At 36.3% G+C, this 25,049-nt stretch overlaps 1 protein-coding gene across 5 annotated transcripts in view; it reads left to right on the top strand.

Moving 5' to 3' along the window:
• The window catches only part of BRIP1 (BRCA1 interacting protein C-terminal helicase 1), a 181,017-nt gene that overhangs the window by 69,121 nt on the left and 86,847 nt on the right, over positions 1–25,049 (top strand). For 4 of the 5 annotated variants that reach the window (XM_003912850.5, XM_017950662.3, XM_021929118.2 and 1 more), the window contains 4 exons: positions 6,230–6,384; positions 9,164–9,329; positions 9,761–9,901; positions 13,631–13,792. In XM_003912850.5, the coding sequence (XP_003912899.3) occupies positions 6,230–6,384; positions 9,164–9,329; positions 9,761–9,901; positions 13,631–13,792 (624 nt within the window). The remainder of the gene's footprint in view (positions 1–6,229; positions 6,385–9,163; positions 9,330–9,760; positions 9,902–13,630; positions 13,793–25,049) is intronic. The other variant, XM_017950661.3, reaches the window with a different exon arrangement.

The raw sequence follows: 25,049 nt of genomic DNA, 5'->3' as shown, positions 1-25,049 counted from the left end.
CATAAGTTGTTTGCATTTTGAAAGTTATTTATATAACAGTAAAATGGGGCTGAGGGTGATGGTGCATGCCAGTAATCCTGCACTTTGAGAGGCTGCAGCTGGCAGATTGCTTGAGGCCAGGAGTTCAAGACCAGCCTGGGCAATATAGTGAGACCCTGTCTCTACAAAAAAAATACAAAAAATTAGCCAGGTATGGTGGCAGTGTGCTGTAGTCCCAGCTAGTTGGGAGGCTGAGGCAGGAGGATCACCTGAACCCAGGAGGTTGAGGCTACAGTGAACCGTGATTGCACCACTACACTCCAGGCTGGGGCACAAGGCAAGGCCCTGTTTTTAAAAAAAGGGATAAATTGTAGCATATTCACATAGTAGAATACTACATAGCAATAAAAAATGAACTACTTCCAACACAACCATATAGTGTTTTTTTTTGTTTTTTTGTTTTTTTTTTTTGAGATGGAATTTGACTCTTGTTGCCCAGGCTGGAGTGCAGTGGCACGATCTCAGCTCACTGCAACCTCTGCCTCCTGGGTTCAAGTGATTCTCCTGCCTGAGACTCACGAGTAGCTGGGATTACAGGCATGCGCCACCATGCCTAATTTTTTGTATTTTTAGTAGAGACGGAGTTTCTCCATGTTGGTCAAGCTGGCCTTGAACTCCCAACCTCAAGTGATCTGCTCACCATGGCCTCAAACTCCCAACCTCAGGTGATCTGCCCACCATGGCCTCCCAAAGTGCTAGGAGCCACCGCGCCTGACCCTAGATGAATCTTAAATATTATGTTAGGTGAAGGAAACCAGATTCAAAAGGGTATAAACTGTATAAATCTATTTTTATGAAATTGAAGAACAGACCAACCTAATTATGGTGACAGAAGTTGACAACTATGTGGGGGTTCAGAGCAGTTTGGGCTGAGAAGGGGCACAAAGGAATATCTGGGATTCTAGGAATGTTTTGTATCCTGGTTGGGTGTTAGTTACATGGGGAGGTGTGTGTATTTAGTGAGGTGTACATGTAAGATTAGTTCATTCTACTGTATATGTTACATGTCAGTTATAAAATGTACAAATAAAATGTATGTCGAAGAAAAAAACTGGAAAATACAGAATGGCACAAAGAAAAATGACTCATAAACTCAAAGATGAACATTATGCACATTGTGATTTATGTCTCCTTATGCCTTCTATTCCCATATTTGCTTATTATAAATATATTTCTGATATGACACATTTCTTTTAGCCTCTTTTAATTTAACAATATATTATGTATACTTTTCCTATTTAAAGATTCCTTCACATAATTTTTAACCGCAGTGTAGCATTTTTATGAGTGTACATATTCTAAATTGATTAATCTGGTAAGTTGAAATATAGGTTATTTCCAGTTTCCCAGTGTAATAAACAGTTCTGATATGAACATCCCTTATGAATTGTAGTTTTTGAATTTACTTTAAGCAGTCTTTTCTTATCCTATGTTATATTTCTCCTAAAAGTTTTAAGGTATTTATTGTTTATAAAGGATGGGATTTATAATTACTTTTGCAAAGCCTTGGATTCATTTTGTTTATGTTGTGAATTTATGAATCAATTTTTTTCCTGTATGGATAGAGAATTGTCCCAGCACTGTTTCCTAAATAGTGCATATTAATTTCCCTCTAATTTGTAATGCCACCTCTGCTACCTATTTAATTTTCTTTTTTTTAATTAAAAAAATTATTTTTTAACTTTTTTTTTGTTTTTAAGAGACAGGGTCTTGCTGTGTTGCCCAGAATGAAGTGCAATGGTGCATTCATAGCTCACTGTAACCTTGGATTTCTGGTCTTAAGGGATCCTCCTGCCAGAGACTCCTCAGTAGCTGGGACTACAGGCATGCATCACCACACCTGGCTAATTATTTATTTATTTATTTATTTATTTATTCATTTTGAGACAGAATCTCACTCTGTTACCCAGGCTGGAGTGCAGTGGTGTGATCTCAGCTCACTGCAATCTCTGCCTTCCAGGTTCAGGCAATTCTTGTGCCTCAGCACCCCCAAGTACCTGGGACCACAAGCGTGCCACCACGCCTGGCTTTTTTTTTTTTTTTTTTTAATGGTAGAGCAATTTATTTTCTTTTGGGTATATACCAAGTAAGAGGATTGCAGGGTCAAATGGTAACTCTTTTTTTTTTTTTAATTATTATTATACTTTAACTTCTAGGGTACATGTGCACAATGTGCAGGTTTGTTACATATGTATACATCTGCCATGTTGGTGTGGTATACCCATTAACTCGTCATTTACATTAGGTGTATCTCCTAATGCTATCCCTCCGCATTCCCCCCACCCCATGACAGGCCCGTGTGTGATGTTCCCCATCCTGTGTCCAAGTGTTCTCATTGTTCAATTCCCACCCCTGAGCGAGAACATGCAGTGTTTTGTTTTCTGTCCTTGTGATAGTTTGCTGAGAATGATGATTTCCAGCTTCATCCATGTCCCTACAAAAGGCATGAACTCATCCTTTTTTATGGCTGCATAGTATTCCATGGTGTATATTTGCACGCCTGGCTCATTTTTTGTATTTATTTATTTATTTATTTTTTATAGAGATGGGGTTTTGTCATGTTGCCCAGGCTGGTCTCCAGCTCCTGAGCTCAAGTGATCCACCTGCCTCGGTCTTTCAAAGTGCTAGGATTACAAGTGTGAGCCACCCACGCCTGGCCTAATTTTTTTATGTTTTGTAAAGACAGGGTGTCACTATGTTGCCTAGGCTGGTCTTGAACTCATGGCCTCAGGCCATCCTTCCACCTCGGCTTCCTGAAGCACTGGGATTACAAGAGTGAACCGCTACACCCAGCCCCTCTAATTTTCATATATGTGTGAATTTATATTTGGACTTGATTCTGTTCCACCGTTCTTTTTCTCTAATTTGTCACGTTTGTTAATTAATGATAAGAAAAGTGCTTATATATAGTAAGGCATATCCCTCACTTTATTATTTTCCTTTGGAATTGTATCAGCTGTCCTTTGTTTTACTCAGCCATTTGAATTTTAGAATTAGCTTATAATCTTTAGGAAAAGTTCTGTTGGAACTTTTATTGTAATTGCACTGTATTTATAGATTAATTTGGAAAGAATTCATGTATTTACATTATGAAGTTCTCCCATTCATGACAAGATATAGTTCTTCATTATTATTTCTTCCTATCTTTCAATAACATTTTATAATTTTATTTTTAAAAGATTAGATGCTTTTGGTTAGATTTATTCTTAGGTAGCTTAAAGTTTCTGTTTCCATTACAAATGATATATTTTTAAAATTACGTTTTTAATTGTTATTGCTATATCAAACTGGTGTTTGATTTTTATTTATCTTATAATTGTCTTATTAACTACCTTGTTGAATTATTTTACAAGTTTGTCCACAGATTATCTTAAATTTTCCATATAGATAACCATATTGTCTGAATAATGACCGGCTTCTTTCTCATTTCTTTCTAATTTCATCATGATTTTGTTTCTTACTATGCTGGCGCAGACTTCCAGTGCGTTGTTTATCACAGGCAATGAAAAAGACATCCTGGGCCGGGTACGGTGGCTCATGCCTGTAATCCCAGCACTTTGGGAAGCCGAGGCGGGCAGACCACAAGGTCAGGAGATTGAGACCATCCTGGCTAACACGGTGAAACCCCGTCTCTACTAAAAAACATACAAAAAATTAGCCGGGCGTGGTGGTGGGAGATTGTAGTCCCAGCTACCTGAGAGGCTGAGGCAGGAAAATGGCATGAACCGGGAGGCGGACTTGCAGTGAGCCGAAATCGCACCACTGCACCCCAGCCTGGGCGACAGAGCAAGGCTCCGTCTCAAAAAAAAAAAAGAAGAAGAATAAAAAAAAGAAAAAGACATCCTGGTTTTGTTGCTTAAAGGAGCAATTACTAGTATTGCACCCTTTATTGAGATGTTTGCTGTGGTTAAAAATTTTTTAATTGACAACTTCATTGAGCTATAATTTAATTCATATGCTTAAAATTTACCTTTTAAAAGTGAGTTCTGTGGGTTATTTTTATATTATTTTATATCTTATATACATATAATATATTTTTATTATATATTTTTATAGTCATTTTTATTTAAGGAAATTTGCCCTGATTCTAGTTGGCTAAGAAATTTGTCATTATGATTATCAAAATTTGTAGAAATTAATTTTTACCAAAGTAATATACCTATAGAATTTAAAGAGTCAATTAGTTCTGTTGAGAAAAGTATTCCTCTGACCCACTCCTCAATCCCAATTCTCACTTTTATCTCTTGTAGTGGTTTTTTCTGATATTTAACCACATTTAAAAAAATAACGTGGGTTCTGCTTCTTTTGAGTTTTCAATTTTAGATGTTCTCTGTTGACTTTCTCTTAATTATAATGATGATTTAGCTCCTTTAGACACACACACACTCTTCTCTGACACACACACACGCATACGCGCTCCCTTCCTCCTTTGCTTCGTCCTTTTCTTCCCTTCTTTCTTTTATCTCTTCACTCTTTATTCTGCCAGTATAGTTATATTGATATTCAGTGTGGATATCATCATGTGTATGTATTATTATAGCTCATGATAGTAATGTAATGTAGCTTACTTGATTATATTTTTATACAGTTTATGTATGTTTCCTAAGGAACCATAATTAACTTTTTATTTATTTTTCCATTGCTTAGTTTTCTATTTTTCTACCCCCCCCCCCGAACCCAGCTGCCAATGTGTGGGTAACCTAATGGGAATTGAGCTCGGAGTACTCTCATGATTCAATATGTAGTATTTCATTTAGCCCTTCTGTTTTTAGTACAGCGCCTCACCTTTAGTAGTTTATATTTTCTATATTTTATCAGAGTAAATTGCCAGTGTTCTGCCAGTGTTGGAGAAGGATATTAAGCCTTGATGTAAGGTGTTGCTGAGGGGACTTCATTTTTCAAAAAGAATAGTTTGATATTTGTATTTCATTGCAGGGCTGCATATTTTTCCACATTCATGTTGTCTTTCTTGTTTGTTCTTTGTTGGTTTGTTTTTTAAGTCTTTCTACTTATTTGTATTCTTTAATGTTTTGTTCAGTAAGGCTGATTTTTACTCTTATAGATTTGTGTTGTTTCACAATATATCTGAATACTAAAATGTATCGTTCTTATTTATCCTATTTCCTCGTTTTATTTTCATTGAACACATTTTATTGTCAGACATCAGAGTTGTCACCAATATCTTTTATTGCTTCAGTATCCAGAATTTTCTCTTTTACAATCTGGGAAACATACTCTTCTGTTTTCTTATAATTTTGTCTTATTGTCCACACTTTCATCCATTATTAAAACTTATGAGCCATGTAAAGACCAATGAGCCAGTTAACATACATTTTGTTATTTAACATGTATTGTTTCCTTAAGTCATTTAGCTTTGCTTGTGATGTAGTCATATTATTCTCAGCATCAAAATTACTTTCTGGAAATAATTCATGGATTTAAGGCAACATATCAATTCTTTAAAGACTTTTGGAGAAGCTACTTGCTATATTTTTATTTAATTCCTAACTTCTGAAAGGCACCAAATAATACCCTGATTGACCGAGAAGTAATGAATCTTCTAAATACTAACTTATTATTGAAGAGTCTTTGACTCTGAGGAGAATTTTGCTAATATGGCAATCTAAAATACATTGATAGTATTGTGCTGTTAATAATTGTCTTAGTCTGTTTGTATCGCTATAAAGAAATACCTGAGGCTGGGTAACTTATAAAGAAAAGAGGTTTATTTGGTTATTGTATAAGAAGCATGTCACCAACATCTGCTTTTGAGAACCTTAGCCTGCTTCTAGTCATGGCAAGAGGTGAAAGGGAGCTGGTTTGTACAGATCATATGGCAAGAGAAGAAGCGAGAGAGAGAAGGCAGGGAGGTGTCAGGCTCTTTTTAACAACCAGCTCTCATGGGAACTAACAGAGCACTAACTCACCTCCTCTCCACCTAGGGAGGGTGTTAATCTATTCATGAGGTATCTACCCGCCATGATCTCAAACCTTCCGATATGCCCCACTTCCATTACTGGGGATCACATTTCAATATGAGATTCGGAGAAGTCAGACTATCAAACTATAGCAATTCTGTTCACCTAAAATTTCAATGCATGTTTTGTTTGGGTTTCATTATATTTTTGAGAAGTTTCTATTTCCAATTCCCTCCCAACCCCTCTACACTTAATTTGGTAATTTCTTATAGGGACATTTTTCTGCTGTTCTTCAAAAAGAGGAAAAAATCTCACCAATTTATGGTAAAGAGGAGGCAAGAGAAGTACCTATTATTAGTGCATCAACTCAAATAATGCTTAAAGGACTTTTTATGGTGCTTGACTATCTTTTTAGGCAAAATAGCAGGTAAGTGAAGATAACTAATGTGTATTTTCCTTTAAAAATAGCCTAATTTGGGTGCTAGCATGTGTTTAATACATACCAATTTTGGGTGAGTAAATAGGAGAATTGAAAACAAGTGTTATAGGTATTATTATATATTTGCTGTTATTGACACAGGCTTAGAGGAATTGAAATTAGTCTGATGCTTTTTTGAGACAGGGACTTGCTCTGTCACCCAGGCTAAAGTGCAGTTGTGTGATCACAGCTCACTGCAGCCTTGACCTCCTGGGCTTAAGCAATCCTCCCACCTGTTTCCTGAGTAGCTGGGATTACAGGTGTGCACAGCCCACACTCAGCTAATTTTTTATTTTTTTTGTAGAGATGAGATCTCACTATGTTGAACAGGATGGTCTTAAACTCCTGGCCTCAAGTGATCCTCCCACCTCAGCCTCTCAAAGTGCTAGGATTGTAAGCGTGAGCCCAACCTGGCCAAAATTAGTCTTTTATATTAATGAATATTGAAATCATTAAATATATTTAATTAAATCATATTAAATTTTTATCTTCTATTGCTAAAGTTTTCTTATGTTCCTACAGTGTCAGAAAGTCCCTTTTTTATTGTACGAACTGTGGAAAATGAAAAACAACCAATCCCTCTCATCCTATAACTTAAGTTATAGTAGAACCTAGTTCTGGTATTTTTTTGTGTATGTGGTAAAATATACATAAAATATACCATTTTAACCATTTTATGTATACAACTCCATGCCATTAAGTACAGTATGTTTGCAATGTTGTACATTGTACTCATTTCCAGAGATTTCCAGAAATTTTTTTATCATTCCAAATAGGAATTCTGTATCCATGAAATAATAACTCCCTAGAGTCTTTCCCCTCATCCCCTGCTAACCTGTATTCTATTTTCATCTTATGAAGTCCTTTTTAGGTATTTCACATGAGAGCGATCATACAATGTTTGTCTTTTTTTGTCTGGCTTATTTCAATTAACTTAGCACAGTGTTTTCAGAGTTCATTTATGTAGTAGCATATATCAGAATTTCATTCCTTTCTATGGCTGAATAACATTCCGTTGTATATATATACCACAGTTTGTTAATTTGTTCTTATGTTAATGGACATTCGGGTTATTTTCATCTTTTGCCTATTGTAAACAATGCTACTATGAACGTTGGTGTACAAATATCTGAGTTCTGCTTTCAGTTCTTCTGGGTGTATATAAGTACCTAGCAGTGGAATTGCAGGATCATACGGTAATGCTGCATTTAACTTTTTGAGAACTCACTATACTGTTTCCCACAGCAACTGCATTATTTTCCATTCCCATTATCAATGCACAAGGGTTCCAGTTTCTACACATCCTTGCCAACAGTTTATGTAGCAGCATATATCAGAATTGTTATTTTGCTGACACTTGTTATTTTATTTTTTTATAATAGCCATCCTAATAGGTATCAAGTGATTTCATTTGGTTTTTATTTGTATTTCCTAATGACTAGAGATGTTGAGAATCTTTTCATGTGCTTATTGGCCAATTGTATGTCTCTTTTGGAGAAATATCTGTTGGAGTCTTTTGCCCATTTTTGAATTACTGTTTTGTTGTTGTTGTTGAGTTGTAGTTATTTATATACTCCGGATGTCAGTCTTGTAAGAGATATATGCTTTACAAATATTTTCTCCCATTCTGTGGGTTGTTTTTTCATTTATTGATAGTGTACTTTGATGCAGAAAAGCTTTTTAATCTTGTTGAAATCCAATTTATCTTTCTCCTTTTTTGTTGTTGCCTGTACTTTTAGTGTCACATCCAGTAAATCATGACCAAATCTGATATCATGAAGATTTCCCCTTTGTTTTCTTTTCTTTTTTTTGAGACGGAGTCTCGCTGTCTCCCAGGTTGGAGTGCAGTGGTGTGATCTTGACTCACTGCAACCTCCACCTCCCGGGTTCACGCCATTCTCCTGCCTCAGCCTCCCAAATAGCTGGGACTACAGGCACCAGCCACCACGCCCGGTTAATTTTTTGTATTTTTAGTAGAGACAGGGTTTCACCATGTTGGCCAGGCTAGTCTCAAACTCCTGACCTCGTGATCTGCCTGCCTCAGCCTCCCAAAGTGCTGGGATTACAGGTGTAAGCCACCATGCCCAGCCACATTTTATTCTTTTTAAGCTTAGCCATTTTCTAGATTGATATTGAAAGTAGTTATAAACTGGATGGTATCACAGATGTCATTTGGTTCAGCACCTTCATTAAAAGTAGATGAAGGCTGAGACTCAGGTTTCAAAGGAATGTAAGAATTTTATAAATTTGTTGCTAATACTTTAAAAACTTTCAGTAAAAATTATCTTTCTGTTTTCTCATGTAATAAAAAAGTATAACCCACCTTTTAGTTTCTTTAACCATAATGCTGTTTTCTATTTTGTAACTCATCATATAGTAGAGCATGCAGAGAGCTCTGGACTGGGAGTTAGGAGGCCTGGATTTTAATTCTGCTTCTGCCCTGACATATGTAATGTTTGAAAATGAGGTTAGGAAGTAGCTGGTAAAAGATAGATGGTTAGATGATTTCTAATATTCCTTCTGAGAATCAGTTGATTCTATGATTTAATGACTTAATTAATATCCGAATTACTGAATTTAATTAATGGTAAGGAGAATGTTATTTTTGAATAGGAAAGTACCAGCTCTTTCAAATGAGTTTTAATGTAATCAGTTTCTATATTGTATGTAGCTGGGTCATAGGTTTTACAAAGTTTTGCCACTTAATTAGCATTTTCTTTGCATCTAGATTTGCAGATGATTATAAAATTGCAATTCAACAGACTTACTCCTGGACAAATCAGATTGATATTTCAGATAAAAATGGGTTGTTGATTCTACCAAAAAATAAGAAACATTCACGACAGAAAACGGCAGTTCGTGTGCTAAACTTTTGGTGCTTAAATCCAGCTGTGGTAAGCTCATCATGTAAATGGAGATTTTGTCTTCCTGCTCAGTACCAGCATTTTAATAAATGTGGTTGACTCTTTTAAAAATAGTTGTTTGTTGTTATTGTTGTTGTTGTTTTGAGGCAGGGTCTTGCTCTTCACCCAGGCTGGAGTGCAGTGGTGCAATCTAGCTCACTGCAGCCTTGACCTCCTGGGCTCAAGCGATCCTCCCACCTTAGCCTCCCGAGTAGCTGGGACTATAGGCAAGGGTCACTATGCTCGGCTAATTTTTCTATTTTTTGTAGAGATGGGGTTTCACCATATTGCCCAGGCTGGTCTCCTAGATTCAAGTGATCTTTCTGCTTCAGCCTCCCAAAGTGCTGGGATTACAGGTGTGAGCCACTTTGCCCAGCCTCTTTTAAAGATAATTTTATTTATCTAATGTTGTTTTCTTTTAGGCCTTTTCAGATATTAATGGCAAAGTTCAGACTATTGTTTTGACATCTGGTACATTATCACCAATGAAATCCTTTTCGTCAGAACTTGGTGTTACATTTACTGTCCAGCTGGAGGCTAATCATGTCATTAAAAATTCACAGGTTAGTTGTTTTTTTTTTTTTTGAAGGCCTTCAGTGTTTCTACTTACTTCAGTATAACTCTATATAAACAAGTTAGAAGGTACTTGAAGTGCCAGGAAGTAAATCTTGATAGGAAATTCAACATTCCAGTTTTATAATAAAAGAAAATCTGTCAGCTACTTAATAGTGTGTCTACAGAAGGAAATAATCCAGTCACGTGGGATGCAAAAGGCTGTATTTCAGCTTCTTCTTTTAAATAAGTTTTAGTTTTGTAATGAAAACAAAATTTTGATTTATTTAGTTCTCATGGTATAATTATTTGTATTTCATCTATCTATCTATTTATTTATTTATTTATTTATTTTTGAGACAGAATCTCGCTCTGTTGCCCAGGCTGGAGGGCAGTGGTGTGATCTTGGCTCACTCAGGTTTAAGCAATTCTCCTGCCTCCGCCTCTCGAGTAGCTGAGATTACAGGTGTGCGCCACACGCCTGGCTAATTTTTTATTTTTTATTTTTTATTTTTAGTAAAGATGGGGTTTCACCGTGTTGTCCAGGGTGGTATTGAACTGCCCTCAAATGATGCACCTGCCTTGGCCTCCCAAAGTGTTGGGATTACAGGCCCCCATGCCCAGCCTATTTATATCTAATTTATTTATCTCTGTATTTTTATTTTTACTTTTATTTTTTCAGACACAATTTTGCTCTGTCCTCCAGTCGGGAGTGCAGTGGTGCGATCTCAGCTCACTGCAGCCTTCGCCTCCTGGGTTCCAGCCACTCTCCTGCCTCAACCTTCTCAGTAGCTGGGATTATGAGTGTGTGCCACCATGCTTTGTGCATTTTTGTATTTTTAGTAGAGATGGGGTTTTGTCATGTTGGCCAGACTTTATTTATCTTTTTAGAGACAAGGTCTCGCTATGTTGCCCAGGCTGGCTTCAAACTCCTGGGCTCAAGCAGTCCACCTGCCTCAGCGTCCTCAGTAGCTGGGACTACAGGCATGTACTACCATGCCCAGCTTGTATAATTATGCTTCTCTTTTCCATTAGACTATAGTGTATCCTGATTCTTCCTTTTACATTCACATTCTTCCTCTGTGCCTAGATTAATAGCTGGTATTTAGGAAGTGTTCAGCACGTTTGAATATCTGAAATGAATTAAATGTACTCTTATGAGTCCTATGATTTAAGATTTTAATGTTTTATAACGATGCCTACTAAATGTTATTTTAATTTTTGTAGAAATGTATAGATTATCATTTTTCATTATGCCTTCTGGTTTCTTTTTATGAAGTATTTTAAAGTAGTTAGGCACACAGGTGATGTTAAGCTGTGGTTAATGCTAAAGTGGTTAAGTTAACATCACCTGTGTGCCTAACACAAGGCTAGTTCTTTGTTAAGCTATATACACAGGTTTATGGTGGGAACATTTGTGGTTCTCACAATTACCTGGGAGCAACTACGGCATTTGGTAGTTGGGAACCTAGAATGCTAAACTCCTATATAACTAAGAATTGTGCTTTCCAAATGCCAGAGTGTTCCTGTTGAGAAATGTGACTATCAACAGCAGTGAAGGAAGAATACATGTTCCACATTTTCAAGTTGCTTTCTTTAGAGACACAGATAAATATAGGAAGTTGGTAAATTCAGCATACGTTTTCTCATAAGAATGTTATTACAGGCTCTACGTTCTCAACCTACTGCACAGAAGTCCATTTAACCTGTAATGTCTCTGAATTATAATAATGTAGTTGTGCAGCTGGATTCTGTTATACTGTAATATTTTCCTTCAACTTAAATTTTTTAAAAACTTTAATTGTGGTAGAATATACATGACATAAAATTTGCCATCTTAACCATTTTTGAGTATACAGCTCAGTCTTATTAAGTATGTATATATTGTTGTGCAACCAATCTCAAGACATTCTCCTCTTGAAAAACTGAAACTCTGTTCCCATTAAACAATAGCTCTCTATTCTCCCCCTTCCCCAACTCCTGGTAACTACCATTCTACTTTCTGTTTCTCTGAATCCGATTACTATAAGTACTTCATATAAGTGGAATCATAAAGTATTTGTCATTTTTGTGACTGGCTTATTTTACTTAGCATAATGTCCTCAAGGTTTGTCCATGTTGCAGATAATGTCTTCAAAGTTCATTTATGTTGTAGTATGTGCCAGTTTCTTCTTTAAAGGTGAATAATGTTTCATGTGTGTATATGCCTGTGATTTATAATAATATATATTTGGTCTTCCACTCCATTTCTTGGCATACGACTCCTAAAATCCTTAGAATCTCCAAAGTGATATTTTGTATGCTAATGAGATGACTAATGGTAGGGGGCCCCTAGGTAGCATCAGGATGGGGGCTGGTCTCCGGAAAGACCAAGACATGATAGGAGAGTTGGGATTTTCACCCCCATTTCTCAACCTCTGGGGAGGGCCTGGGGGAGATGGTGCTAAAGGTTAAATTTATTTTAATATCTAGTGGTTTAATCAATCATGCCTACATAATGAAGCCTCCATAAAAACCTAGAAGGACAGGGTTCAGAGAGCTTCCAGATAGCTGAACACCTGGAGGTTCCTGGAGGGTGATGTGCCTGGGAATTGAAGCTCTGAGCCCCTTCCCACATACATCTCTTTATCTGTGTCCTTTGTAATATCTTTTATAACAAATCAATAAGTGTAGGTAAATGTGTCCCTGGGTTCTATGAGCAGCTCTACCAAATTAATCGAACCCAAGCAGAGGGTTGTGGGATGCCCGATTTCTAGCGGATCAGTCAGAAGCACAAGTAAAACAACTGTGACTGGCAACAGAAATCAGGGGCAGTCTTGGGAACTGAGCCCTCAACCTCTGGGATCTGAAGTTATCTTCCAGTAGATAGTGTCAGAATTGAATTGAATTAGAGGACACCCAATTGATGTCTGTTGCAGAATTGATTGTTTGCTTGGTATGTGGAGAAAACCTCCCACACATTTGGTCACATAAGTTTTCTGTGTTGACTGCTGTGGTGTGAGAGCAAAGGAAAACGTTTGTTTTTTTCTACTCAATGCTACATTTTGATAATTTATTCATCTATTGATTCTTTCAACTGTATTTCAAAATAATTAGAAATTTCAGAAAAGTTGGAAAGGTAATATTAATATTGTGAGTATCTTTATATCCTTCACCTAGATTCATCACTTGTTAACATTTTGCACAATTTCTTCTGTCTCTCTCCGTCTCTTTACATATAAGGGAGATAGAATTGCAAATAACTGTAAGCTGTGGTGGGTATGGTTTTTTTCTATGACTAAGGATCTTTGAGCACCAGTGAATTTTTGAAAGAGTAGTTCCTGTCATTTTTGACACTTGCCTATGGCAAATTATACTGGCCTTCATCCCCAGTATTTTGGAATTATCTGATTCTGCTATTGGTATATATTCATCATTTCACTTGTTCATTTATTCACCTAACAAAAATTTGTTACATGCTTACATTTTGCAAAGCTATTAAGTAAATAAAGACAGATACAACCTGTTTTGCTTTCAAAGAATTTTCACTCTAAGAGAATTTAGTGATCTGCCTAAAGCAAAACTTTTATAAATTAAATCTATATACAATTAATTAAAGGTAATAGAAAAACCCCTGACAATTTAAAAATAAATTTTTGTTAAACTTGTTGCTTGATCTTTTATGTAAATACTTCCAAATAAATATTAATTTCCATGCATTTTTCAGGCATAACTCTAATAATGACATATTCATATTCTAGGTTTGGGTTGGTACCATTGGGTCAGGCCCCAAGGGTCGGAATCTCTGTGCTACCTTCCAGAATACTGAAACATTTGAGTTCCAAGATGAAGTGGGAGCACTTTTGTTATCTGTGTGCCAGACTGTGAGCCAAGGAATTTTGTGTTTCTTGCCATCTTACAAGGTAAGAGAATGTTTCTTGTTTCTTTTGCCTTTAAATAATCATTTATATTTTAAACATTGTCATGCTAATTTAAATATTACCACAGTAAGCTTCCTAGGGTAGAGGCAACAAGGTAATAATTATAGTTTTCTTTCTTTTTTTTTTTTTTTTTGAGACGGAGTCTCGCTCTGTCACCCAGGAGGCAGAGCTTGCAGTGAGCTGAGATCTGAGCTCACTGCAAGCTCTGCAGCCTGGGTTTATGCCATTCTCCTGCCTCAGCCTCCCGAGTAGCTGGGACTACAGGCGCCCGCCACCTCACCTGGCTAGTTTTTTGTATTTTTTAGTAGAACGGGGTTTCACCGTGTTAGCCAGGATGGTCTCGATCTTCTGACCTCGTGATCCGCCCGTCTCGGCCTCCCAAAGTGCTGGGATTACAGGCTTGAGCCACCGCGCCCAGCCTAATTATAGTTTTCTAAACATCATATATTATTTTACTTATTTTTTGATTAAGATACTGCCTGATCATCCTACCTCTGTTTTACTTAAAAGTCTGAATGAGCAAGGCTGGACATGGTGGCTCATGCCTGTAATCCCAGCAGTTTGGGAGGCTGAGCTGGGAGGATCACTTGAGCCTAGGAGTTCAAGACCAGCCTGGGGAACATGGTGAAACTCTCTGCCTCTACAAAATACAAAAATTAGTTGGGCATGGTGGCACAGACCTATAGTCCCAGCTTCTTGGGAGGCTGAGGTGGGAGGATTGCTTGAGCCCAGGAGGTTGAGGCTGCAGTAAGCCATGATTGCACCCCTGCACTCCAACGTGGGCAACAGAATAAGACTCTCTTTAAAATAAAATAAAACAATCTGAAAGAATGAAAGTCTTCAAGTAATGTTAGTTATATAGGAGAAGTGTTTATGTGTACATTATTTTTATTCTTAGGGACAAGTTGATATTTTCAGAGTAGAAAGGAAAGGAGCATTCCTTTTTATTTTCATAAATTACATTTCTGAATGTTTCATTAAAGTTAATCTAAGCTAAATTTTCTTTGCTGCCCTCATTTTACTTCATGTATCTGGCCAGAAGAATTTTGTTGTTGTTTTTAGAGTCACTCTGATTTTTAGTATTTTTTTTTAGTTAATTTGAAATTATTTAGTATATTTTGGTCCTCCTAATATTCAAAGCATTGAAACCACATATAATTCCTGAAAGTAACATCACATTGTATAAAAATCTAACCTAAATCCAATGTAGAGAAGTGGCATTCCTTCTCTTTTTTCCACAGGAAGTTATACCTCTAAGGACAGAAGCATTTGGAAATAATATATTTGAATGATAATATTGATACTTTTGATTCCTCTATTGTCTTTTTATATATATGTACTTTGATAGCTAGGGGTACACTAAAGCAATTAGTCTCTTGTAGATAAATTAAAGGATTTGTTTTCAAAAAGATAATCAGATAATTTTTTACAAGAATATCTAAAAATAAAATGGACATAAACATTTTTTAAAATTCTTAATAGAAAACAAGATGTATTCCAGTGTGAACATCTACACCAAGCAGTTATATTTAGGAAAACTAGTAATTAAACTTGACACTAAGTCATACAATAAAACATGTAGGGAGTTGGTCTTACCTAATAAAATTTGTAAAACTTTTAATTCTTAAATATGGAGACAAATATCTTCTGGGAAATTGGAAGAAAAGTTATTTATGGGATTATAGAAACTGCACTCACTCCACAATTATGTAAGAGATAAAAGCAAAATCTTATTGCATTGCTAAAACCTTTTTATATTTTCCAGTCATAGTCACAAAAAGGGAGATAGGAGATGTCTGGGTGACATTTTTCTGCTAGGCTTGGAATACATATAGCAGACAGTATGAATTTTAGTTACAGACATTTATAATTGGGTGACTAGACACTGTAACATTGAAATAACTTTTTAGTGATTGTATATATATTAGCAAAATGAATAGATTATTTTTCTGCTTCTACCTTTTCAATTAAAAATAAAGACACAAGAAATCCTTCAAACATATTTTGTTCCCATTTAGTTTATCTCTTTGATTAATTGTGAAATTAATTGTTCTGCGGGTTTTTGTTTAATTTTTTTGTGGCGTAAAACAGTAAACATTTATTATCTCATAGTTTCTTTTTTTTATTATTATACTTTAAGTTCTAGGGTACATGTGCACAATGTGCAGGTTTGTTACATATGTATACATGTGCCATGTTGGTTTGCTGCACCCATCATTTATATTAGGTGTTTCTCCTAATGCTATCCCTCCCCGCTTCCCCCACCCCAAAACAGGCCCCGCTGTGTGATGTTCCCCACTCTGTGTCCAAATGTTCTCATTGTTCAATTCCCGCCTTATGAGTAAGAACATGCGGTGTTTGGTTTTCTGTCCTTGTGATACTTTGCTGAGGATGATGGTTTCCAGCTTCATCCATGTCCCTGCAAAGGACATGAATTCATCCTTTTTTATGGCTGCATAGTATTCCATGGTGTATATGTGCCACATTTTCTTAATCTAGTCTATCATTGATGGACATTTGGGTTGGTTCCAAGTCTTTGCTATTGTGAATAGTGCTGCAATAAACATACATATGCATGTGTCTTTATAGTAGCATGATTTATAATCCTTTGGGTATATACCCAGTAATGGGATCGCTGGGTCAAATGGTATTTCTAGTTGTAGATCCTTGAGGAATCACCACACTGTCTTCCACAGTGGTTGAACTAATTTATGCTCCCACCAACAGTGTAAAAGTATTCCTATTTGTCCACATCCTCTCCTGTATCTGTTCTTTCTTGACTTTTTAATGATCACCATTCTAACTGGTGTGAGATGGTATCTCATTGTGGTTTTGATTTGCATTTCTCTGATGACCAGTGATGATGGGCATTTTTTCATGTGTCTGTTGGCTGCATAAATGTCTTTTGAGAAGTGTCTGTTCATATCCTTTGCCCACTTTTTGATGGGGTTGTTGTTTTCTTATAAATTTAAGTTCTTTGTAGATTCTGGATATTAGCCCTTTGTCAGGTGGGTAGATTGCAAAAATTTTCTCCCATTCTGTAGGGATGGGAGCCTACAGAATGTTCTGTAGGCTGTTCACTCTGATGGTAGTTTCTTTTGCTGTACAGAAGCTCTTTAGTTTAATTAGATCCCATTTGTCAATTTTGGCTTTTGTCACCATTGCTTTTGGCGTTTTAGTCAGGAAGTCTTTGCCCTTGCCTATGTCCTGAATGGTATTGCCTACATTTTCTTCTAGGGTTTTTATGGTTTTAGGTCTAAGATTTAAGTCTTTAATCCATCTTGAATTAATTTTTGTATGAAGTGTAAGGAAGGGATCCAGTTTCAGCTTTCTACATGTGGCTAGCCAGTTTTCCCAGCACCATTTATTAAATAGGGAATCCTTTCCCCATTGCTTGTTTTTATCAGGTTTGTCAGGTTTTGTCAGGTTTTGTTTTTGTCAGGTTTGTCAGTTAATTGTTCTGCAGGTTTTTGTTTAATTCTTTTAAACTTTTTGTTTATTGTCTGCTTGTGTTGGTTGTATTTGTCTTTTTAATTGATCTGTATGGGCTTTTAAATATATAGTATGGATAGTAATCCTTTATAATACATATCATAGAAACTTTCTTATTTGTTATTTGTCATTGAATTCTTCATTTTAATTTCTTTTTTAGTTTTAAATAATTTATCAAAATACTTCTTATACATTATTAAATAATGTTAGAATGGTTATAATGAAAAAACAGCAGCTCCCTTCACTAATACTGTTCCTCCTTTCTTCCCAGTCCCACATCCCCAGAGGCTTCGCAGGTCTTTTATTTATTTTTCTGATATTTATTGTCATTTCTGATTGTGGTGAAATATGCATAACAAAATTTAACTCTGTTTTTTTTTTTGTTTTTTTTTTTTTTTTTGAGACGGAGTTTCGCCCTTGTTGCCCAGTCTGGAGTGCAATGGCGTGATCTCGGCTCACGGCAACCTCTGCCTCCCAGGTTCAAGTGATTCTTCTGCCTCAGCCTCCTGAGTAGCTGGAATTGCAGGCATGCGCCACCACGCCTGGCTAATTTTGTATTTTTAGTAGAGATGGGGTTCCTCCAGATTAGTCAGGCTGGTCTTGAACTCCTGACCTCAGATGATCTGCCCACCTCGGCCTCCCAAAGTGCTGAGATTACAGGCATGAGCCACTGCCTTTGGCCTTAGCATTTTTTGTATGTGTACAATTAAGCACATTTGCAATGTTAGACAACCGTGACCACTATCTATTTCCAGAACTTTTCATCATACCAAATAAGAACTCTGTTCCCACAAAATAACTCCCCAGATTCCTTTTCCCCATTTCCTGTTACCCTCTAGTATTCTTTGTGTCTCCGTGAATTTGGCTATTGTAGCTACTTCATATAAGTGGAATCATACAATATTTGTCCTTTGTTTCTGATTAATTTCATTAACCACAAAGTTTTCAGGGTTCATCCATCTTGTAGCATACATCAGAATCCTTTTTATGGCAGAATAATATTTCATTATATATGTATGTATGTATATACATATATATGTGTGTATATAGAGAGGTATATATATCTCTCACATTTGCTTATCCATTCATCTGTCGATGGGTATTTTGATTGTTTCTACCTTTTGCCTGTTGTGAATAATGCTGCTATGAACATTGGTGTACAAATATCTATTTGTGACCTTGCTTTCAATTCATTTGGATATATACTTAGAAATGTAATTTCTGGATCATGTGATAATTCTAAATTTAACTTTTTTTTTTTGAGATGGAGTCTCGCTCTGTCACCCAGGCTGGAGTGCAGTGGCACCATCTCGGCTCATTGCAACCTCCGCCTCCCGGGTTCCAGTGATTCTCCTGCCTCAGCCTCCCGAGTATCTGGGATTACAGGTGTGCGCCAACACGTATGGCTAATTTTTGTGTATTTTTAATAGAGACAGGGTTTTACCATGTTGACCAGGCTGGTCTTGAACTCCTGACCTCAGGTGATCTGCCCGCCTCAACCTCCCAAAGTGCTGGGATGACAGGCGTGAACCACCGCGCCCAGCCTAAATTTAACTTTTTGAAGAACCACCAAACTCTTTTTTTAATAGTCAGTGCATAATTTAGATTCCCACCAGGAGTGCACAAGGATTCCAATTTTTCCACATTTTTGCCAATATTTATTTTATGTTTTTTTGATAATAGCCTTTCTAATGGGTATAAAGTGTAGTGTCTCCTTATGATTTTGATTTGCAGTTCCCTGAAGACTAGTGAGGTTAAACATATTTTCATGTGCTTATTAGTAATTCAGACATCTTCTTTAGAAAAATGCCTATTCAAATCCTTTGCCCATTTTTGCATTGAAATCATTTTTAGTATATTCACAAAGCTGTGTAATCGTCACCACTGTCTAATTCCAGAATATTTTTCTGACTCCAAAAAGAAACTCCTTACTCATTAACAGTCACTGCCTACTCTTACCTGCTATTCCCTAGTATCCACTAATTTGCTGTTTCTATAGATTTGCCTTTTCCGAACATTTCATCTAAATTGAATCATACAATATATGACTTTTTGTGTCTGTCTTTTTCACATAGTGTAATGTTTCCATGTTCATCATTATAGGATGAATTAATACTTTATTCCTTTTTATGGCTGAATAATATTCCTTTTACTTTGAACCTATTTGTGTCTAAATTTAAAGTGTGTCTTTTATAGACAGCATATAGTTGGAGCATTTAAAAAAATTCATTCTGCTTATCTCTGCCTTTTAACTGGAGTGTTTACTCCATTTATGTTTAATGTAATTAGTGATAAGTTGGTGTCTACGAATGCCACTTTGCTGTTTGTTTTCTGTGTATCTGGTGCCTTTTCCCCCTCTATTTCTCTGTCATTGCCTTTTGAATCTAATAGATAGATATTTTCTAATGTGCCATTTAAATTTTTCTAATGTGTCACTTTAATTCCCTTGGCTTTTCTTTTACTGTGTATTTTTTAGTTATTTTCTTAGTGGTTGTCCTGGCAATTATAGTTAATATCTTACATAGTTTGGATTAATACTAATTTAATTTTCAGTAGAATGCAGAAGCTTTAATCCTATGTAGCTGTTTTTTTATCCTACCTTCTTTGTGTCATTATTATCATAAAAATTACATCTTTACACATTGTATGTCTCTCAACACAGATTTATAATTATTACCTTTTGCAACTGACTTTCAAATCAGATAGAAACAAATTAAAAACAAAGAATACATTTTATATTGTCTTTTATATCTATGTTAAAACACATTTTATACTGTCTTTTATAACTACCTTGTAGTTATCTTGACCGGTGCTCTTTAATTAATTCTTAATATGGACTTGAGTTACTCTCCAATGTCCCTAAAAACGTATTCTTAAATAGAATCTGAGCCTTGCAGCTGGCTGTCTCTGTTGTAATCCTCTGCTGTTGTTCTGGAGCCCTGTTGATGTTGTGGTAAGGTATGGGGAATGGGAAGCATCTTCTAATCCTATGATTATGTCTCAATCTTTTAGCATCACTGTGTCCCTTGCCTGTGACCTTCACAAGTGTTTCTGAACTCTTCATTCATATCATAAGATTAGATAGCAGGGAACTGCAGTTTAGGAAATGATCCCTTCCCTCATATTGGATAAGGATCTGGTAAAATCTTCCTTACTGGCAGACTGGCCTTTGTTTTAGAGAATGCGTTGGACGTATTTCAAAATGGTGGTTTTTTCCCTTCCTCCTGCCAGAAACAGTAGGATTTTTCTTGGCTCTTTACTGTGGGGACCTGGTGGGATTTTTGGTGGTAATATCTTAAAAAATGTGGGCCCCCTGGCAAGATTACAGCCCCTAGGAGTTTCTTACCTATAAACTAGTTAACATTTTATCTCCAGCAATTCATTAAAATTATCTATTTCTGTCAATTTGTGTTTTAGTGGGCATTGTCCTAGTAAGCATGTCTTGACCATGATTCTCTATATTTACCTGTCTCTCCAGATTTCAGGGTGGCAGTTTGCCTTGTGACCTTAGTTCTCAGATGGATCCCAGAAAAGTCATTGATTTTTAGTTTAACTTTTTTCTGTTGTAAAACAGGTGTGACGACTTCTAGTTCTTTACATATTGGAGCTGAAATCAGAAATCCAATAAAATTAGCAAAAATAAATTTGCTATTGAGTTTCACAATCTAGACATAAGAGCAAACCAGCACATTATTATAATCTTTTGTCAGTACCATTGTCAGTTCTCACACAGTACAGTGACTGCAGTTATTAAATGTATTGATACTATGCCATTTCAAAGGGGTTTGACATTGACCATGCAGAAGACAGAAAGCCTACATTAGAATTCATTTCAGGGGGACATCAGGAACCAGGATTGAAATATAATTAGATGGGTTGTATTAGTTCTATGTTGTTGCATAACAAATTACCACAAAATTAGCACCGTAAAACAATACACATTTATTATCTTACTCTTTCTGTGGGTCAGGAGTCTGGGCATGGCTTCGCTGGCTCAGTGTATTACAAGGCTTCCAGCGGGGTCACCTGTGGTTGTGGTCTCACTAGAGACTTGACTGGGGAAAGATTGGCTTCCAGGGTCCCTCAGTTTGTTTGCAGAATTTATCCCTTGTAATTTTAGGACTGAGTGAGATACCCAGTCTTTTGCGAGCTGTTGACTAAGGATGACTCTTAGGTCTTAAAGGTTGCATTCAGGTCCTAGTCATATGGCCCTCTCAACAACATGGCAGCTTGTTACTACTACTGCTTTTTTTCTTCTTCTTCTTCTTCAAAGCCAACAAAGGTGTCTCTTCTATAGGGGGGCATTGTATCTTTTAAGGACTCTTACCTGGTTAAGTCAGGCCCACCCAAGATAATCTCCCTTTTGATTAACTCAGAATCAATTAAGGTAGACACTAATTACATTCATAAAATCTCTTCATCTTTACTACATAATATAATCTAATCATGGGAGTAAAATCTTATTTTTATCTCACAATGGGGAGAAGTTTATGCAGGTTGTATATAGGGAGTGGGAATCTTAGGGGCCATCATAAACTTTTTATCCCAGGGATTACTTTATCAGGGTAAGAAAAAGGTTAGGAAGAACCATTAGAATAAAGATTTGTGACTATGGCATATGAAAATATTAATAAAAGTGAAATTATATTTATGAAATTTAGGTAGCAGAGGTATCATAACTGCACATAATAAGCTCTCCATAAATGCTTGATGAATAAACACACAAATGAATGGAGACTAACTCTTATTGTTCCAAGTCTTTCTTACTGCCTTTGAAGTTAGAAGTATTTTAGAACTACAAACTAAAATTTCTGTGCTTTGCTTGTAAAGCAATACATCCTAATTCCACATACTAATACTTATTTTGTATTGAGAAAGAACTTTAAATATCTTTAGTTGAATTTCTTTAAAATACCAAAATATTTATATTGAGAGCCTTGCTTATATTTAAGATCTTCCTGAGAAATCTCATAACTTTACTTCACATTTATTTTTATTTACTTAATCCATTGAAGAAATTATTATTGAGTACATACTTTGTGCAGAGTATTGCACTAAGGGCTGTTAAAGATTCAAAAATGAACAAGTTACTATCTTTTCAAGAAGATTTCAGTTTGGGTTATGGTATAAAATAAGTATACACATCCTTGCATTATTTGACAAAATTTATAATCACTAGAGCGATTAAGAAGAATGATAATGGAATTAAGAGTAGGAAGAGATCATATGTGATTGAATGAAGCAGAGAAGCTTCCTAGAGGAGGTGGTTGGTATTTCAGTGGGTATTAAAGAAAGGTGTATAGATTTCTTTTTTTTTTTTTTTTGAGACAGAGTCTCGCTCTGTTGCCCAGGCTGGAGTGCAGTGGCCGGATCTCAGCTCACTGCAAGCCCGGCCTCCCGGGTTTACGCATTCTGCTTCAGTCTCGGAGTAGCTGGGGACCACAGGCTCTCGCACCTCGCCCAGCCAGTTTTTTGTATTTTTAGTAGAGATCGCAGGTTTCACCGTGTTAGCCAGGATGGTCTCGATCTCCTGACCTCGTGATCCGCCCGTCTCAGTCTCCCAAAGTGCTGGGATTACAGGCGTGAGCCACCGCGCCCGCCCAAGGTGGTTAGATTTCTACTGGTAGATGTGGGAGTGAGGAATATAGTATCCTGGACCGAGGAGACATGTATTAGCAAAGGCACAGAAAATATTTTCATAATCACAGAGTTTAGCTTCGCCTGCATGAAAATATAATGTAAAGACTGGTTGCAGAGTTTCATAAAAGAAACATAGGATAAGGACCAGGCATGGTGACTCACACCTGTAATCCCAGCACTTTGCGAGGCCTAGGTGGGTGGATTGCTTGAGCTCAGGAGTTTGACACCAGATTGGGCAACATGGTGAAACCCCACCTCTACTAAAAATCAAAAAGAAAGAAAGAAAGAAAGAAACAGGATAGAAGTCTAGGCCCAGTGCAGAAGCCTATAATCCCAGCACTTTGGGAGGCTTAGGTAGGAGGATCACTTGAGGTCAGATGTTCAAGACCGGCCTGGGTAACATAGAGAGACCCAGTGTTTGAAAAAACAAAACAAAAAATATCAGCCAGGTGTTGGTGTGAGCCTGCAGTCCTGGCTACTTAGGAGGCTGAGATGGGAGGATCACTTGAGCCCAGAAGTTTGAGGCTGCAGTGAGCTGTGATCACACCACTGCACTCCAGCTTGGCCAATAGCAAGACCGTGTCTCTAAAAAAGAAAAATGTATGTCTAAAGCTTTTCAAACCATACATTTTAGTGGTCATTTTTTTCCCCTTACATTTAATGGCCAGTTTTTCTTCCTGTACTAGATTATTAGAATGGGTGATTTACTCAAAACTTTACTCTTTCACTGAGAAAAAACTAATATTCTTTTGATTAAACTGCAGCATTTGTTTAAGGGTAAGAGTGAGAACGTTGTTCATCTAGTTTCTTTCCCCCACATTTCTTTCAGAGCAATAGTTTATGGTAACTAGGAGGAATACCATTCTTCCACTAAGATAAATTTGATTTTGACTCTGTTGTCATTTAAGTAGTAGCAGCATTGCTTTAGAACTCTCTGAAAGTTCATTTTATGGGTAGAAGAAACTGTCCATATAAAGAGAATAGAAACTTTTCTATTAAATCATTTGGAAAAGAGACTCTCTGGTGCCAAAGTAACAAGTTGGATCTTTTTATTCGTACAATACAGACTTCGACTTAAAAAAAAATACATCTTTATGAGTAATATGTATAAACCATTTTCCCTGAGGGAACATTTTACATTCATCACTGAATGTCAGATGAGGAATAAAATGCAAACATTCCTGTTCACTCTGTAGCTGTAGTTTTTGAAAGTATTGTTCAGCATTAAATTTGTATGTTAAGAAATTTGCAGTGCTACTAGTTTGTTATGGTTCTCATTTTTAAAGCTATACTGCACTTAATCTAAAGAAGAAACTAAATGCTACATTGAAAAGTGTTTTTTTCCCCCCGTGTAGAAGGCTGAGATTTCTATAGATATAAATTTGCTTTAAGTGATCAACTGAGCCTTTTCAAGAAATATTTTTTTTCTACAGTGTTAAATAGAGTCGTTATGCCATTGAGGCTTTGGGGATATGGTAGAGAGGCTGTATATTTCTCAGGTTAGATGTAGTTCTTGAGAACTTCTGCTCTTGGTTATTAAACAATAAGTATTCATTTGTTTGTTCCTTTGTTTATTCATTTGACAAACGTTTACTGGGCATATACTACATTCTGTGTAGACAATTCATATGGCTAAGGTCATACATTTAATTGGTGAAAGCAAACTTAGAACTCCTGATTTTCTAGTTCAGTACTGTCCTTGTAATAGTATTCTAGTGTTTGAAAAATAGTTGATCTGATAAATATTAATTTGACATATTATTTTTATTTAGAACAATATGTACTTATATAAAAATACCTACATATTGGTATACCTGTATTTACATTTGCTTTTCACGTTCATTTTTGCTTATGAGCTAAACTGTTAGGAAGATAGATATAAGAGCTACTCTGAAAGAGGATGCCACTGCTTTACCAATTGAGTGAAAATAGTAGGGCAGTTGGAAAGTAGCAATTTAATAACCAGGTTGTTTGTTGCTGTGTGTGTGTGTGTGCATTTATATAGTCATTTATGTACTTATCTATAAATAACATGAATATATTTGTACTACATCTGGTTCCCAAAAAGCTTTATAAAAATATATTGATTAGGCTGGATATGCTGGCT

Source organism: Papio anubis, chromosome 17 (assembly GCF_008728515.1).
Source record: "Papio anubis isolate 15944 chromosome 17, Panubis1.0, whole genome shotgun sequence".
Lineage (NCBI taxonomy): Eukaryota > Metazoa > Chordata > Mammalia > Primates > Cercopithecidae > Papio > Papio anubis.
This window is presented reverse-complemented; position numbering and strand designations above follow the sequence as displayed.